Source organism: Streptopelia decaocto (genome assembly GCF_964273445.1).
Source record: "Streptopelia decaocto genome assembly, chromosome: 3".
NCBI lineage: Eukaryota > Metazoa > Chordata > Aves > Columbiformes > Columbidae > Streptopelia > Streptopelia decaocto.
Window position 1 is genome coordinate 32,637,869 of NC_138656.1, and position 17,690 is coordinate 32,655,558.

Here is a 17,690-nt window from a genome sequence, read left to right on the forward strand (position 1 = left end):
TAGAATAGAAAAATACTCTGTCTGTGAATTATACCCTATTACGTTTAACTTATAAAGCAAGAGATTCAGATTCCTAAGAGCTCTGTGCCAGCATTGCACCTTTTACTTTGTTTGTATCCATTTGGGTTCATGCGTTTTCTTTACTGTCATGAAGATAAATCTGTTGGTATTTTCTTAATGAATTAAAAGTCAGCTTTTGGGGACTAAGATCCAAATTAGCATGTAATTACCTATAGTGGGGCTGAAACTTCAATTAGGCCCTTACACACAGATCAATTGCCCTCTGGACTCTGACTTGATCCAAAATGACAGTTATGAGATTATTAATAGAGCAGGGGTAGTCACTGAAACATGGGTGAGGGACCTGGACAGAACTTAGATTACTTGGCTTCAGTCCAAGACAGCCATGTGTAAAATCTCTGCCCTGGTGATAAGCCAGGCTTTGTCCAGAAAGCTTTCTTGGATGCTCCTGTCTTAACTGAGCAGAGCATCCTCATGTCCTATTTTCTATAAATTTAATTTGGGATTCTCATACCACTCATCCCTAAGGGTGGTAAACTGCTCTGGTACACAGTTCAGATACCTGACAGCTCTGGTTTCAGCACAGAGCATTAATAAAGTAATCACCACCTCCATTAGAAAATGAATGAGTACTTGGGGAAACTTCATACTGATGGTGGCACCCACAGTTGGTACAACGGTATAACGGCTAGAGCATTTCCCCACTGAACATGGGGGTTTTCACAGCTGATTCTGATGATGCACCAGCCTTCACTCATTGCACTGGTGGGATATAAAGCTTTCTTCTCCTGCCTTCCTCCCAGGGTCACAAGCCCATAGAAATCCTTTCCATAACTGACAAATGAATCTGGAGATCAAGTTCATTACTGCTGCACCTGTCTTTTTTTTGTGTGTATACCACCCACCAACTTTCACTAGTGGACCCCAACACATCTTGGAGCTTCTGCTGCAGTGACAATCAGTTATTTGAACTATTCTGTAGCATAGTTTGGAAATAAGCAGTTGCTATGTCAGGTGTTTAAATAGCATTTTGGAAATGTGTTTTCCTAGGTCATGCTGAAAGGCTAAAGTTCTCTTGGTGGATTGATGAGTTTATTGCTGTCTTTGAAAAGACTAGGGAAGGCCCTAAAATATTTGGGCTTGGAGTGAATATATATTTTTTTTAATTCTAGGTTTGTCCAGAAATCTTTCTTGGGTGCTCCTGTCTGTCTACAGAAGTGCCCCTAACCTTTCATCATCTGTTAGCTGTGATTTGACTGAATAGTTTCACTCTGGTGACAATCATCATAAATATTCAAAAATACAGCCTAGCAGTTGTGGCTAAGAGAAAAGGATGATGGTGATAAATTGACCAAAAGACTAAATCAATAGTATTTCAATAAAATCTGGCATTTTGTCAGAATTAATAGTTTGGACTTTTGTCCTGTGGATTATGTGGAGATATACACATACATCTGTTTTATTTTAGGTAAGCTCTTTTCTTTCACTTAGAGCCAAGGAGGAATAGCACTGCCATGGTGTCTCCCTCCTTTATCTTGTGTTCCCTGAATAATATGTGGGAATTAAGAAATAGTGCTAAGCCCTAGCACCTGGTATACCTGCCTGTCTCAGGGGTGCAGGTGCAGTCTCACCCCATTTGGTTTGTTTCTAGGCAAATGATTTTTATCAGCAAGAGCCTGAGGCTCCAACCAGTGGGCAGGAACACACGTTGCCAAGTGTGATGAGAGCTCAGCACTCTTGGGTGATGATTTGCCCTATCATATAGTGCAGAGATGTGAAGTCATGAGAAAAGGTTTTTGCAAAGCCTTTCTGTGCATTCTGCTCCTCTAAAAATTAAACTTGTCAGTGCTCTGCTCCTCTTCGCATTTTTAGGGGAGTGGCTCTGTAAAACCAGCAGTCAACATGAGCATTAAAGTTTACAGTGTACTCTTAATAAAGGCTTCTGAAAAGAGAGTGTGTAGGTATGTGAGGGGGCAATATATTTCTCTTTTGTCTTCCTGACTCTTTATTCACCTTCTGGCGTATAACATTTTCTATATTTTAAACTCTGATGGACTGGAAGGAAATAGGTGTGGAACCAGAACTGAGATCTAGAATCAGGTTTAAGATGTCCTCTCATGTTTGCTTTACTTCATATTCCCTGTCTGTGAAATGAGGGAACTGCTGTTACAGCATCTAGTTAGGCATTGTTGTGGTTAAGTGCTGTGCAAACCCAGAATAAAAAAATATTCATGCCAAGATCAAAGAGCCTTATGTATTTCCAACTTCATGGAAATGCTTTGATAGTTAATTTACAAAGTTAGGGTTTTTTAAGTTTTGAGAAGAGTGGCCTGGTTAAACCAAATATAACAACGTTGACAGATCAGAGAGACAAATCAGGCTTCCTTTCACTTCAGTTATAGTGAATTTCAGGTGGCAGCTGCATTATTGCCCACTCTGTATGACAAAAATCAAAACACAGTATTCTGACCTTTGAAGTTCTGTAACAGTTTTCAAAATTTTGACTTTCAAAAAAGATCAAAGCTATGAATATGGCAAAACAATCCCAGCTAGAATGCTCATGGGGTGTTATTTTCTAAATATAATAAAGTAGCTTATCTCTCTTTTCTGTTACAATGATTTCACTAAATATCTGACATTTACAGTTGGCATTGTACCAGTGAGGGATACTTACTGTGCTCTTTTCTCAAATTGAAGTTTCCCATGAAATTATAAGGAACATTTCAGAGTTGTGACAGAAATATTAATAATTCTGCTTTGCCCATGTTTTAATGTCTTTAAATATAGAGCAGTTCAGCATATAAAGCAGTAACATAAATGCTAGTATCTCAGCGCTTTTTAGCATACACTGCTGAATATACAAATGCATGCTTTTGGAGACCAGAGAGATGTGAAAATTTGCAATTCAGAACCTAAACTCATTCAATAAAAAGACAGACAAAAAATTTCCTTTACGTCTGAAGGCAAAGTACCCTGACGCTGTTATTTTAGGAAATAAAATTAATGAACACTTTTTACAAAGGAAGCAGCTCTTCTCTGCATTTTAGAACTGATTAGTAAATGGATATGCAGAAAGCTCTGTAGGGTATTAAACAAGTATGAATCTGTGCACTTCAATCTATTTTATACGTGTTCTCCAAGACCTCAACAACTAAAGCTAATGTTCCCTCAGCTCCATTGAACTAATTAAGCTAGGTCGTTACATTAATAATGCTTTGCCCTTCTGTCTGCATTATGGCACTTAGCAAGTCAGCGTGTGTGTGGGTGCTTATCTCATGAAGGAGAAAGCTCCTGTCAATGAATTAGATTAATCCATCAAGAGAATTAATGCGACTTGATTAGTGTTGATACATCTGAAAAAGCTGGTGTGCATGAACAGTTATCTGCAGCTGTAGGAAGTAACAACACTCCAAACCACTTACCAAGGCCCTGAGCTATTGAATAAAGAGGTTGCTGATGCCAAGACGTGGTGATGGGCTGCTGCTGTGATAAATGCAGCATGAGCGATCTATCAACAGCACCCAACATATTTGATTAGTCATTGACTTAGCTGCAGCAAAGGGGAGCAAGACTTGGCTCATAGTCTCACACCTACAAAAAGTCTATATTCAATTTCATTTTCTCATAGATAGTTAGAAAGGCATTGACCAGCTCAGGAGTTCCAGAAAGGTGTCCTTCAACCTCTCCATGTTACCCCTGCCCTCCCAGCCACTGGCTGAAGATCCAAAGACAAGGCTTGGTGAACTGCCTAGGACCTTTGTAAGCACCGGAGTAGGGAACAAATTGTCCAGAAGGTTTGTTAAACAAATAAACACAACTAAGTGTCTATTCAGTTAAGCTGTTTGTTTAAAAACAGGATATACTGAAGTCATTTAAGACTTTATGGATACAAATTTGTTTAGGTATTTGTCTGCAGTGTAACACTCATTTACAGATGAGGTTACTGAAGTGACTTAGGCTTCAAAGGCACAAGCCATGGCATGCTTTGACATGTTTCCTAACAACACATGGCAATATAGGTGGCCTGACACAGCTGTAAAACAGTTATTTGGATGCACAATAGCAAGTATGTACTAAAACCAGTACATTTGGAATAAAATCTGAATGCAAGTGAATCACTGGATGCAGCTTGCAAAGGTGGTATTAAACTCAAGTATAACCATTAGTTTGACTAACAATGCATGTGGAACATAACATGTGGAATTACCCAGCACTTCCTGGAGGAGCTGTTTTCATGAACAGTAATACAAGAGGAAGGAAAAAAAATCAAAATAAAATCATGTCCTGTGCATGCTACCTTAAAATATTTTTGACTGTTATTTCAAAATCAAATTTCCACAAGTAAAGAGAAAAAATGTCATACACTGTGGCAGTTTTTTGCAAAGTCGGAAGGTTAAAAGAAAGTTATTTTGTAACCAAGCATAAAATAGGCATTTGAAAAATTATTTAGTTAGAAAAAAACCACAATTTTTTCCACATTAAGATAACTTAAGAACACCCAAATTGATTTTTATTAGACTTCTCATATTCACTTCTGAGCTGACACATGCAAGAGATATTCAGCCCTAAAGGTCACTTCTGAGAAAGCTATAAGTAACTGGAAACAGCACTGCAGGATGAAATGATGTCTCATCGCTAACTATTACTGCTGGAGAGTGATAAATATTTTACTCCTGAGGCTAAGAGCTGGCTCCTGTAAATAAATTTCTATTTCTCGGTTCTACTGATAGCTGAAAGATGATCATAGAATCATAGAATCATTTCGGTTGGAAGTGACCCTCAGGATCATCGAATCCAACCATAACCTAAACTAACTCTAGCACTAAGCCATGTCCCTAACAACCTCATCTAAATGCCTTTTAAACACCTCCAGGGACAGTGACTCCACCACTTCCCTGGGCAGACTGTTCCAATGCCTGACAACCCTTTCTGTGAAGAATTTTTTTCCTAATATCCAATCCAAACCTCCCCTGGTGCAACTTGGGGCCATTGCCTCTTGTTGTATCACTTGCTACTTGGGAGAAGAGACCAACACCCTCCATGCTACAACCTCCTGGTTGTAGACAGCGATAAGGTCTCTGACAGAGATGATTTCCCCTATTTTGATTTTTTGTTTAAAGAGAGCATGGGACAGCCCAGCCACATTGTAGGACACATCCCTGCTGAGGGTCGTTGGTGAGGCCCGCAGGCCTGTATTGGAGGGAGTGTCTCCCGCCTGCTTCTCCATGGCAGCCACCTTGGGTAGGCCGAGCGAGCAGGGCTGCTGACCATGCCCAGCACAGCTGCCCTTGGCCACCACGCTGCCCCTGCCCTGGCTGCTCGGCGCTTCTCAAAAACAGCCGCTCGAATGCCCAGTGCAGATGTTGCTAGTCACCCTGGCTACTGACGCATCAGTCATGCTCTACAGGCTTTGGTCACCTCATGCTTTGTTCTCTCCTGCTCCTTTTTCTTCCTGGTGTTCATACGAGTAATTAAGGTTTAGATATCATAGAACCATGGAATGTCCTGAGTTGGAAGGGACCCATAAGGATCATCGAGTCCAACTCCTGCCCCTGCACAGGACAACCCCACAGTTCACACCATGTGTCTGAGGGCTTGTCCAGTCTCCTCTTGAACACTGTCAGGCTTGGGGCCGTGACACCTCTCTGGGAAGCCTGTTCCAGTGTCCACCACCCTCTGGGTGAAGAACCTTTTCCTCATGTCCAACCTAAACTTCCCCTGGCACATCTTCCTGACATTGCCTTGGGTTCTGTCACTGGTCACTAAAGAGAAGAGTTTGGATACAGGAGTGGAAAAAAAAATATAGGGAAGGTCTTTGGTGCTTTTCAGCTTTTCTCCAGAGCTAAATGGCAGGCACGGCTACCAGTTTAGAAGAGGAAAGGCGGGGGAGCAGCTGATTGTGACTCCCCCAGATTTGGGCCGAGGAGCCCCCTGTGCCTCCCCGCTCCGCCCCCTCCCCGGCCCCACCGCCCCCCGGCAACCGCTGCCCCCGGGGCGGGGCGCTCCTTGGCTCCGCTCCTCATATAAACGTCACGCGCGCCCTTGCGCAGGCGCGGCGCGGCCATGGCGGCCGCCGTGGAACGCCGGCTGGCGGAATTCCGGGCTGTCCGCGGTAGCGCCGCCGGTTCGCCGCGCCCCGCGGAGCCGCCGGGGAAGTCCGCTGCTCCAGAGCCCGCCGGAGAACAGCAGGCTGCCGCGGCGGGGCCGGGCGGCGGCGCTCAGGTGAGCGCCGAGGTGGGCGGGGCGGGGCCGTGTGGCGGCGGGTTGGTGCTTGACGGCACGTCTCGCTGCTGCCTCCGCAGGCCCGTCCTGGCGGGGAGGCGGTGGCGGCTCCGCTGTGGGCGCGTCCGCTGCTGCTGAAGGTGCTGCTGTGGGCGGTGCTGCTGGCGCTGTTCGCCGAGCTGGAGCTGGGGCTGCCCTACTTCGTCCTTTCCCTGCTCTACTGGATGTACGCCGGCACCCGCGGCCCCGGCGAGCGGCGGCGGGGAGAGCTGAGCGCCTACTCCGTCTTCAACCCCGGCTGCACCGCCATCGCCGGGACGCTGACGGCCGAGCAGCTGGAGCGGGAGCTGTATTACCGGCCCGCCGCCGGGAGGTAGCGGCCGGCCCGGCGGGGACAGCCGTTTTGCGGCCCCCCCCTGCTGCCTCCACCCCTCCGGACCACGGACCCGAGGAAGGGCTGGAGGAGAAGGGGGTTCTCTCTATGCAAAACACCGCTTGTGCCTTAGTCCTGGCCCTCTCTCCCCAGACGCGGTCCAGTCCCGAATAAAGCCGTGGCAAATCCCGCGCTGTGGTCTCGTTTCCTGGGGCGCTGGCAGCAAAACCCTGGGCAGCTGGTTTGGCCGCTGCTGCAGCAGCACCGAGGGACACGGCCTGGTCACAGCGGGAGCTGCCAGCGGGTTGGCTGGTGAATTTCAGCCCCTGCTGACCTTTGCCAGCGGTATCAGGAAGGCTGAGGTTTGACAGCACATTTAGCGGAATGGTTAACTGCTTTTCTTCCCCGCACTGTCTGGAATCCTCTTGCTGAAGAAAAGACATGAAGCACCATCCATATACCTAAAATAGGCTGCTGCTTTTGTTCGCACTCTTGTTTTTCATCTAACACAAACATCCGATTTTAATACCAGATCCCTGTTTGCTGTGTATTACTGCTTTCATGTTTTGTAATTTAAGCAAGAAAAAAAAAGACTTCTTATTATTCCTGGCAGGTAACACATGATTTTCTTTAGACATAATTTAGAGACCTGTTAGGGTCAGTGTGCAGCAGACATGGAAATGCAAGAGGCCCTCAGACAGAAAGAGGGATTTGCCCCGTTGTTGGATACAGTCCTTTTCACACAGCACAGCTGTCGATGCTGCTCACCATCCTCCCACAGACTGTCAGATGTTCTTGTATGATCTACCAGCATTTTTAGTTTATAGATCATTGTGTTAAATCACTAAAAGTCTTAGTAAAGAGCAGCTGGTAGAACTTCTCGGTGTGAGGACTGAGTTGAGAAGAAGAGTCACAAATTGGTCTTTCATATCCTGTTTCATTGTGCCTTTTCTAATTTAATAGTTAAACACCATGTTCAGGCTTGACTTGCCCCAAGTTTCATCATTGGTTGGGGAAACAAAAGGAAGTGTTTTGAATTTAATTGGACTGGAAAGAGAAACAAATGTAATATATTTAACAGTGCTAAGCATCAATCAGTAGCTCTCCACAGCACTCTCTTAGCTTCTATATTGGTCTGTTATGTGAATTCCAAATGTTCCTATTTAAAGCCAAGCACAGAATTTTTGGATTTGCATGTATTCCTCTGGTAAAGACCCTTCAGTGTTCTCACTATTCTTACTGATTCCTTATGACTCTCTACAAGTAATGTACAGCATTTTGGTTTTGATTAACAAAGCCTCTGCAGGTTCAAAGGCCTCTATGCAGTAGACACAGAGTTGCAAAAAGCTTTGTTTCCTTGGAAGAACCATGACTGTGAGTCCTCTCATTCTTAAAAAGTATTCCAATTATGTAGTAAGAAGGGCTCAGGTGATACTTAAATATACCAGTGAGTGACAGAATTTTGTGAGTTGAAACTTTATTCACAATAATAAAAATAAACATCAGCATAGTGTTCATGGGGAGCTGATAATCTGACATATTGTACAGTTCAGTACTGTGGGTATTTTTTAAAACAAGGAAATGCATGCAAATAAATATTAAATATAAGGTAACATCCACGACATTATAAAACATTATAGCAGCAATGATGGAAATAAAGTTTTCATTTGCTATAAACTCTGGTTACATTATGTCCAGGTGAATTTATAGACTCTTCTATTTAATGCTTCATGAAACAAGTTACCACAATAACTGAGCATGAAGCTGAAAGGCACAAGTAATAAAAATTCACACAGTTCATCTCTTCCAGTGCTTTGTGTTGGTTTGTTTATTTCATACTACTCAAATAACTGCACATTATAAATTCTGTGATAGAGATGGCATGAATAAGAACAAAGGCTTGTAAAGGTTTTACTGAAGTAGATAAAGTATGATGGAGAAATTGGTGTTTAGGCCTTGCTGAAAGTATTTTTCAAAATACATGATTAGTGTAATTCTGCTTTGGTGGCAATTACTTTCACTGAGTTATTCCCTCAGTACTTGGAGGGGATTTAAAAAGGTTTGAAGGAGTGCTTAATCAGAGAGGGGAAAAAAAACAATTCTACCACAACCCTCTGCTTGGCTAAGATCTTACTTTGTCATCTTACTTTTCTCTTGTATTCTAACAAGGCAGAAGTTACCAAGGTAAGTTTGTCATCTGGTGCTGGAGCCATTCTTGTGGCCCCAAAGCCCTCAGTTCCTAAGTAACTGGGAGGGACAAGAAGAGCCTAGTAACTCAAAAGCATGTCAAACTGTTGAAAGCATCTTGTGACAGCAACTAAGTACTGGTTTGTAACCACACGTAAATACTTTCTATTCCTATGTCTTCCATAATTCCTGTTTTCATAGCAAAACTATCATCTTGCTAACAGCTGTGCAAGTAGCAGAAACATTTTGGCAGGTTTGCACACAACTAAGCAGGGCTCTGGAAAACTAGCACCCACTCTTCAATATTCATGAGTGAAATTATTCCCTTCAGTGTGCATTATCATACAGCTGTAAATTTCATCTGTCATCATGGTGCCTTTTCACCTACCAGTGACTAACTTTATTAGTCTTTTCCTATTCAAAGCACTTAAGGGTAGATGTTAAATAGAAACATCAAGCACACTCTCTACGTACTGGAAGCTAATTAACTAAATTGCAGGACAGCAGTTGACATACGCACATAGTAATCATGTTTTGTATTGATGGTCACACAACATAGAAGCTAGTTATTAAATTTATAGAAGAACCTGAGGTGCTTCATTCCAAGGTCAGCTCTGCAACCCATGTTAGGAAGGGAAGGCCTGGAAAGGGCCCGTGTAGAAGCCAGCATGCTAAATGTACATAAGCCAGCCTGAGACCTGTGGCGGATTTCTACAAACGTGTCTGACTTCCTTCCCCGTGGAGCACAATTACAAGCATCATAGCAGAAGAAGGTAACCAATCCTCTCTAATTCAATTCTAACCTGATGATTGCAATACTAATCCACCCTGTTGGCAATTTGGATTCTAATACAATGATTAAATAATCTCATGCAAAGCAATCTAGCTTCAGGCAGGAAAGATGCTGAATTACATCCCAGAATAGCCAGTCCACTTTCTTGGCAATGGAGGCGGTGAATGCAAGTGCAAAGAAAGATTTGAAAAATCAGGGTTGTGGTTTTTTTTTTTTTTAAAATCTCTGCTGAGTAGTCTAACTGCTACACCATGAAAGTTACTTATTACAGGATGTCTACAGACGGGGATATTCTCAGAGCTAGTTTTGGCACCTTGCCTCTTTGCTGTAAATGGAGCCTGAATAACAGCCAAGTAAAGACAGGCAAAGTATGTTATTGAGTGATGCGATTGGTCACGTGCTGCTGGTAAGTATACCTCTGTTTTTACCCAGCAACTCCAGTAAACATCAGGGTGGGTAACATAATGAGCAGTGTAGATGCATTCATTGCAAGAGCCTTCGCAGTTTTAAACGAACAGACAAAAGCCTGTTGAGTTTAGGATGGCGTTTGAGAGGATTGTTTGAACCCCGCTGCTGGCCGCAGGCTGTGGCGGAGGCGGCGGGCAGCCCACAGGCGGGGGCCAGGCGCTGTCCGCGGTGCTGAACCCTCCGCCTCCGCCACAGCTGCTGTCCCACCACCAGGAGCGCAGCCCCTGCGGGTGTCTCCCATCGGGAGAGAACGAACAAGGCTGGAGGAGACAGAAAAGTGAGCCCACACTGAACTACCCAATCTTTTCCAAGTTGGTGACGTCTGGTAAGAGCAGCTGTGGCCACAAGCTGGCTTCTGTGTGTTTGTACCCACAAGAAGCAGAGTATAGCTTAGGAAGATAATGTCCCCTTGAAGTACAAGTCATTGTCCTGTCCCTGTTAACACCTGTGTGCCAAATGCAAAGGCAGAGTACTGTATAAAAATGGAAGGGCTGTGTATTCAATGGATATTTCCATCTGTGTCAATAGACCTAAGATGCACCTATTAATAGCAGAAGAAGCCCCTACCAGATACTGGGTTTATTTTTTTTTCCAAGTGACACCACACTACCTGCTGTATTGATAGACCTTCACATTACTGTTTTTCACCCACTCAGAAAACAGGTGAGCATATTTTCAACTTTAACTCTGGGAAACTCTTAGTACAAAACTGATTCTTCCCTAAAATGCAAGTTGTGTCCCACTGAGATTTTTTTTTTTTTTTTGGTAAAAGTGCTGATAACACCTTGCCTTACCCCATAAAAGCCTAAATGTATTTTTTGGCAATAATCATATTTTGTATCCTCGTAATTTAATCATTCAATCACTCAGCTCACCCACTCAACAGTAATGAGCCATTGACCCTGTGGTCTCAGACTGGATCAATGCTATGCTTAACTTTTGGACACCTGGAGGCCTTGTGTGCAAATAGGAAGAAACTCTTTTAACTTACTTTAGATGTGAACAATTTTTCCTCTGATGTGTTGATTACATTAGCAGATTGCTTTCCCTAGAAACCTTTGTCCAACAGCCTGCAGGCAATGAGCGGCATATGCTTAAGTTTCTTGCTGGAGATGCCATACTTAAGCCACTTGCTTGGGTATTTAAGGGTTTTCAGGTGTATTATACAGTTCATTGCTCTCAGTCTCATTCACCTGCAGAAATCTTAGCTGAATGTGGCCTGACAAGTGGCAGCATAGACACTACTGCCTACTGTGCCTCCACTGCTGATGCTGTTGGCTGGACACTTCAGAGGTTTCATACTGTTGTCTCTCTGGACATACAAATGTTCCAATCTCCAGCGCTCCCAGGTTTTCCGAAACTCCATCTGAACCTAACAGAAGGAAAGCAAAAGGAATGAAAGTGGAACAAATCAGACCTTTAAATTACTCCATTAGAAAAGAGCAAGGAAAAAATAAAGATACCATACTACTGAGAAAAGCTGGCAATGCTATAAACCTGCAATATTATTGCTTCAAATTATCCAATTATCTCATTAGTCCATTGTAGGTTATTCCCTATTTAAAATAATGACAGCATCCACTTGTACTTGTAGAAATAAAGCTCTTTTATGTGCCAGGAAATCTCACCTTCATTATTTTATTCTAAATTGCATTCAGCTACAATACTGAACGTACTCTGTGCCCTACCAGAACTAACAATTAAGTTGATTTTGCTTATCAGTCATGAAATGACTGCAAAGACTGGCTTCCCACTCAATATTGTCACCACGAGTATACTTAAGAGTTCTAACTTCTGGTTTGATTTAAACAATATTATGGTTTGGATTATTTTTGTTCTTTGAATATTTATGGTTTTTTATTCCATACAAAAAAATGAAGATTTATTCCAAATTGAAAAGCCAGCAATTAAGCATGTTAAAGACTGTACTGTCCTTTCCCTTTTTAAATAACAATTACAGTATCTCATTCCAGATACTAGCTTTTTTTTTTTAAAAGTTACAAAATACACTCATACAGTTGCAGGTTCTGGGTTAAACTGTGTAATCTATGTACTCATTTGGAAGTTTATCTAGGGTCTTGTAACTGCTAAGCAATAACAGAATTCAGATCTTCCTGTTCCATGGGCAAAGTTTTTACCTCTTGACTGCAGTAAGAACTTCCATTAGCTTTTAAAACATAAGGCAGAGGACATAAAATTGAACCTTTATTACTCTATTTAGAAAAAGGCAGGAGTGCAACTACAGTAATCAATTCACTATGGTGTGTGCTTCAGCCTGGAAGCAAGTTCACTATAGGTGGGACACTCAAGTGTCCTTCTCTGAAGAGTTGTTTTTTGTTTCCTTTTAGGGTCCAGTACTGACCACCAAGAGACTAAATACATTGATGGTAGTTCCAGCCCAAGCTGGCTGCTGAAATCTTCATGCTCTGAGGGAAACTTCCTAGGGAACCAGCTGTTGTATGTCTGTCTTGTTCCTTGTAAAATACCCAATCTGGGAGGCAGCCCTACAAAAAGTAGCAAAGCCTTACACAACCAATTGTCTTCCCTTGGTGCTTACCTCGAATGGGGCTTGTCCACTCTGGGCTACAGCCCTTATACTAACTACTATCCTGGTGGGTACCGGCTGTATCTCTGCATTTCTGACAATGGAATGTGTCCCTCTGGTGCCACAACCAAATGGGACAGAAGAAAAGATGCTGAGACAGAAGCTTGTATTTTACTGTGATAACTGGGGGTCATTGTGTCAAAAGTTGCACAATGACACCAGAAAAAGACAGTGTATCTGAGATAGCTTGGTATAGAAGAACGACAGAGAACAGCCCAGGAACAGTGAAATGCAGGGACTGTACTGTCTGCAGGAGAAGAACTGACTGTATGCCAACTCAGTACTTGGTACCTTTTGTGGGCATGGAAAACAGCTGTTTTAATAGGCAGCACTGGGAAGAAGCAGTTGTAGACATTTACAGGCACATCCTGAAAGCAAGCATGAATTTACTTACTGACAGAGTAAGTCAATGAGCAATAGAAATGGGTATCTTAGAATCAAAGGGAGGAAATGAGTCTTCAGTCTGGCTGGACATGACAGGCTGTATCCTAGAGCTATGACACAAATAGCCTGCAAGATTGAGATGAAGTGAATGGGAAGACTTGAACAACAGACTGTATCAGAGATGATGTCTCAGGAATGGAACTGAATGACAGAACATTAGTTTTCTCTCCAGAGGTCAGGAAAAGGGTAAAGAGCAACTCTGCTTTCTGTGTTGAACTGAGTTTTTGCCTAGGCAGCTGCGAATGTGACCTATTCCCTTGAATAGGTTCAGATTTATTTTGTGAAGAAGCAATTCTTCAGCAAGATTCCCCAGAAATAAGCTATACAGGGAAAAGGGAACCAAGAACAAAACTCCCATGAAAAAAAGGGAAGAATTTTATGTAGCGTATTTTGAAAGAGAAAGGAAAGAGGTACAAAAACTTGTAAAGATGGTCATGGAGATTAAAGGTTGAGAACACTTCTCACAGAGAGGAGCTGATTGAGCTTAATGGAGCTGATGGGCTAGGATGTTGAGAGCATAGCAATGAATCTGGAATCTGATTACAAAAAAAGTTAAAGTTTGGCAAAAAAAAAACATCTCCACAAATCATAGTGAAAGGAAAGCAGGTCTGAAATGGGACGGAGCTGGTGGAGTGATTCATTGGATAGTCTGAATAGAGAATGAAAAGAAAGAAGAAAGATTGGGCAGTAATTAAAAAAATATCCTGGAGTCAGGACAGATTCTTTTACGGCAGAAGAGAGTGAAGTGTACTCCCACTGTGACAGGAAGGAGGCAAACAGGAGAAACAAGACTATAGAGAATGAAACCTGAATCAGCTTAAACTAACTCTGATGGAAACTGGCAGCATCTCTGGTTAGAAAATTTCTTACAGAAAGCAACACTAACTGCAGAAAAACTGATGATATTAAGCCCAGCATATTTTTCAGAGAACATTAGTAACAACAGGCAATCTGATGAGACCCTGCCATTCACTTCAGAGAAATATCAGACAAAATCCAGAATCTTTCAGGTGAAATATGATTTAAATATGAACATTTTTTAACATTCTTTCATGAGTAGATACTACAAAAGAGCATTAATGTATCTTACAGCTTGATTTCTACTTTTAATATGGCACCAGAACTTGCAACAAAAATTCATGCTGTATGGTTAAGGAAAAAGAAAAGGAGTTGCTGAGCGTCACAGACAAAAACAAAAATATAGACCATACAGCAAACAAGGACAGGCTTCAGACACATACAGTATATTGGAAGCAAAGCAGTTTGAAACTCAAAAATTTCTCATATCATTTAGGAAAGAAATAGAAAAGACTTGACCTAATAAAATTCTCTACACGTATTTATGGATGCTGATGACTGGGCTTGACAAAATCCTTCTCCCTTCTTTTAAGAAGAAGGGATAAAAAACTTTATAACAAGCAAAATAATTCAGACTGTCTGTCAGTCTTCTGTGAAGCTCAGCACATTGTGGTTAGATTTTAGGAAATACATTACAAAGGCAAGAGAACTATAGCAACAAGAGATTTGGATGACCACTTAGAAACATACACAGGCTACTTCACAGTAAGTTACCTCAAATGAAACAAGCCTACCTGTTTCAGGGCTTGTAATTAAGTCTGGGCTATGACGTAACTTTGCCATTTTTAACACATGGAGGAAATTATTGGGCATTACTTACAAAAGGCCTGGCTGCGGCTGCATGTATGTATGAGCAAAGGCCAAAGTGAATCAGAAGAAATACCTGATGCACCAGCAGACGGTGCTGCATTTCAGACTTGTAAAGCTGTACAAGGGATTTGAAATAAACATTCTCTAACTCATAATTCAGCAAAGCCTGCTGTAACCCACCTGACTTTCGTAAGCAGCACAACTAACACATTCACCTAAACAAAATCTTACCCACAAACTACAAAAGGGAACAGCCTCCTGCAGGGCTTAATTCAGGATGCCTGCTGCTTTTCTGTTGACCCCAGCCTGGCCATAATGACCCAAGCAGAACATTTTTCCATTGATTCCAATTCCTCAGTGAGGCCTCTCAATAGGTGATCTTCAATTACCATATCATGTTTAAAAGTAGATTTAGCATGAGTGTAAAACACATTGATATGCATCAAACTTAATAATGGGCTGCCAAATTTGCTTCCCTTGCAAACTTGGCTGCTGAATGAATGAATAATAATAATCACTTGGAAGGTAATAGAGAAACAGAACAAAACTATTTACCCCAACAGGGCTGGGATTCAGAAGCCATAGAAGATGGTACTTGTGATCAATTAACTCAAAGCCCTGGCTACATTTCTTCTGGGCCTGTGGGAGAGCTCACCATTCCATGAAGTTCAGTTTGAATGAGAGCGTGATGATGTCTTCAAGTAGCTGGGCCTCAGGTAAACCAAACTAAACCAAACTGTACAGGCATTAAGCCAAGAGGACTCTCCAACCTCACCAGCAAGATGAGCTGAGTTCTCAGAATAAGGCAGGCTCTATTCCCACATTCACCAAAACAAGCAAATAAGAAGCAGTATGAGACAGATCAAGAAGAGCAGCTTAATTCTTAATAAAATAAAAGCTTCAGTAGTGCAAACTATAAGACTGTGAGCAAGAGAACTTGCAAGATTTCACGTCTATAAACAGTGGCCCTAAATTATACTGCCTGAATTCCTTCCAACAACATTTGTCTGAGGAGTTATTCTGTGTAGCTGTACAGAGGAGAGTCTGTAAAAAAAAGTCCTGAACAAGGACAATTTAGCAGTTCAAGACCATTTTCAATTTCCTTTTCCTATAGTGGCTGCTGATAAGGCAAATTGGAACAAGTGTCTCTCTTACCTCATTATTGATGAAACAGTAGAGAACTGCAACCATCAGCCCCTGAAATCAACAAAAACCAGAAGAGCAGTGAGCAGTGCAGAGCAGTTTCCCAGATTTGACAAATAAACTCATAGAGGGCTAGAGGTTCCACACTGGCATGATGAGAGTAGAACAAGATGGAGACAATCTGTGGTCCCCAACAGTTCTGATGGCAGAGGAGAGCTTTGACCAAACTATGTCTCAAAACACATGATCTTAGGACAAAGGAGTTACTGTTTTCTTCAACCTATTATTTTTTTCTAAAGACTCCTTTCCCCTTGTTTTTCTTACATTGTTTCTAGTTATAAACACTTCACAAGTGAACAATTAAGTGATCTTAAATACAGCTCTGTGCTTGATAAATAGGGAATAAGTCTGTGAGCAGCAAAACTAGAAGAATAATGATTCTCTTAGGAGACTCTTAAAATGGCTTTACCTAAGGGAACAGCTAAGCAAAATCACAGTACACCTACATCCTCCTTATAAACAGTTACAGCTACAGTCAGCTACCCCTCACAGCACAGATTTTCCAAGGAGCATCAAAAACACTGGAGAAAATACAAAATTTGCTTTCCGCAATGTCAATATACAATTACAGGAAATTACAGCCAATTTCATTATTGCTTTGAGGTGTCCCATAGGAAGTAGGTATTAACATGTGGATAGGAATTCCAGTTTATTGTGGTAAATTTAAGACATGGAAAATAAGAGCATGTGACACTAACATCTAAGTTGGCTATTAAAAATTAGTCCTCATACTTTCTCTTCCACTGTCATAATCCTGTAATAACCAGTGTTAAATACAAAGAACAGGGAACATGCAATGAATGAGTGAGAAAGCAGGTCCCCAAACAGCAGTTAAAAAATATCTTATTGAGATGGGCACAGTGTGAATGCTACCTGGAAAGAAGCAAAGGAGAGTTCAGTAAAAAGCTTCACAAAGCGCAGCATCCCTCTGGCATGCTCATCAGTAATAAAGGCAAAGATGACCTCATGGGTCCCCAGCAGCGGGATTAGAGTCAATGTAGACTTGGCCAGCCTAAGATCACAAAGAAAGAGAAAAAACAATGCTACTGAGTAGATCTATATTGATCACAATGGTGACTGGAAGTCACCGTGTCTGCATTCTGCTTCTGACACATTGTCAACTTTGCTAAGACACTGCACCACTTTGTGTCGCAGGGTTCTCCTCCAGAGGCTGCACACAGGAAACAAATAATAATGCTAAAACTAAGCTTAGTAGGTTTCGACATGTTTTAACCGCCCCTGCCAGTCCACTGCAGACTCCTTACTGCTGTGAGCAAAGCTCTGTATTCAGTTGTTGGCTGCATTTCACCTGGAAAATCTTTCAAACTCAGGAGCAGGTCATATGCTTTCTTGTACCTGAGATGTCTTCTTGTGTACCCCTTTCCCCATCTGTACGTGGGAAAGATGACCAAAACCTACCTTGTCGATGCCCTGAAAAAAATAATCTATCAATGGCTGAAATATCTTTAAAATGTCTTGGCAAAGGCAGGAGTACTTGCTATTCCTTCCCATCTCTGTGGTGTGTTAAATCTTCAAAACATTGTAACTAACCATAACTGCAAAACACTTTGTAAAAGCAGTTAAACTGTCTTCCAATGAGTGATGACTCCATGATTTAAACACCACGTTCAAAGACACAGCTAACAAAGGAAAAATGACAAACCAATCATAAATAAAACATTTTTCACCAGTAAGAGAGCAATGTT

General features: G+C 42.0%; 2 protein-coding genes across 2 annotated transcripts in view; one reads left to right on the forward strand and one right to left on the reverse strand.

Moving 5' to 3' along the window:
• Positions 1 to 6,060: 6,060 nt before the first annotated feature.
• SAYSD1 (SAYSVFN motif domain containing 1) lies at positions 6,061 to 8,297 on the forward strand. The gene is made up of 3 exons (XM_082048086.1): positions 6,061 to 6,243; positions 6,324 to 6,616; positions 6,770 to 8,297. Exons 1-3 carry the CDS (start codon positions 6,085 to 6,087, stop codon positions 6,930 to 6,932), a joined length of 615 nt encoding a protein of 204 aa, XP_081904212.1. The 5' UTR covers positions 6,061 to 6,084; the 3' UTR covers positions 6,933 to 8,297.
• A 142-nt stretch (positions 8,298 to 8,439) lies between these two features.
• GLP1R (glucagon like peptide 1 receptor) overlaps positions 8,440 to 17,690 on the reverse strand; it is a 90,061-nt gene continuing 80,810 nt past the window's right edge. Inside the window, exons 11-13 of the mRNA XM_082048085.1 lie at positions 16,858 to 16,996; positions 15,937 to 15,978; positions 8,440 to 11,436 (exon numbers count right to left, since the gene is read on the reverse strand). Of these exons, the coding sequence (XP_081904211.1) occupies positions 11,269 to 11,436; positions 15,937 to 15,978; positions 16,858 to 16,996 (349 nt within the window). The 3' untranslated portion in view covers positions 8,440 to 11,268. The remainder of the gene's footprint in view (positions 11,437 to 15,936; positions 15,979 to 16,857; positions 16,997 to 17,690) is intronic.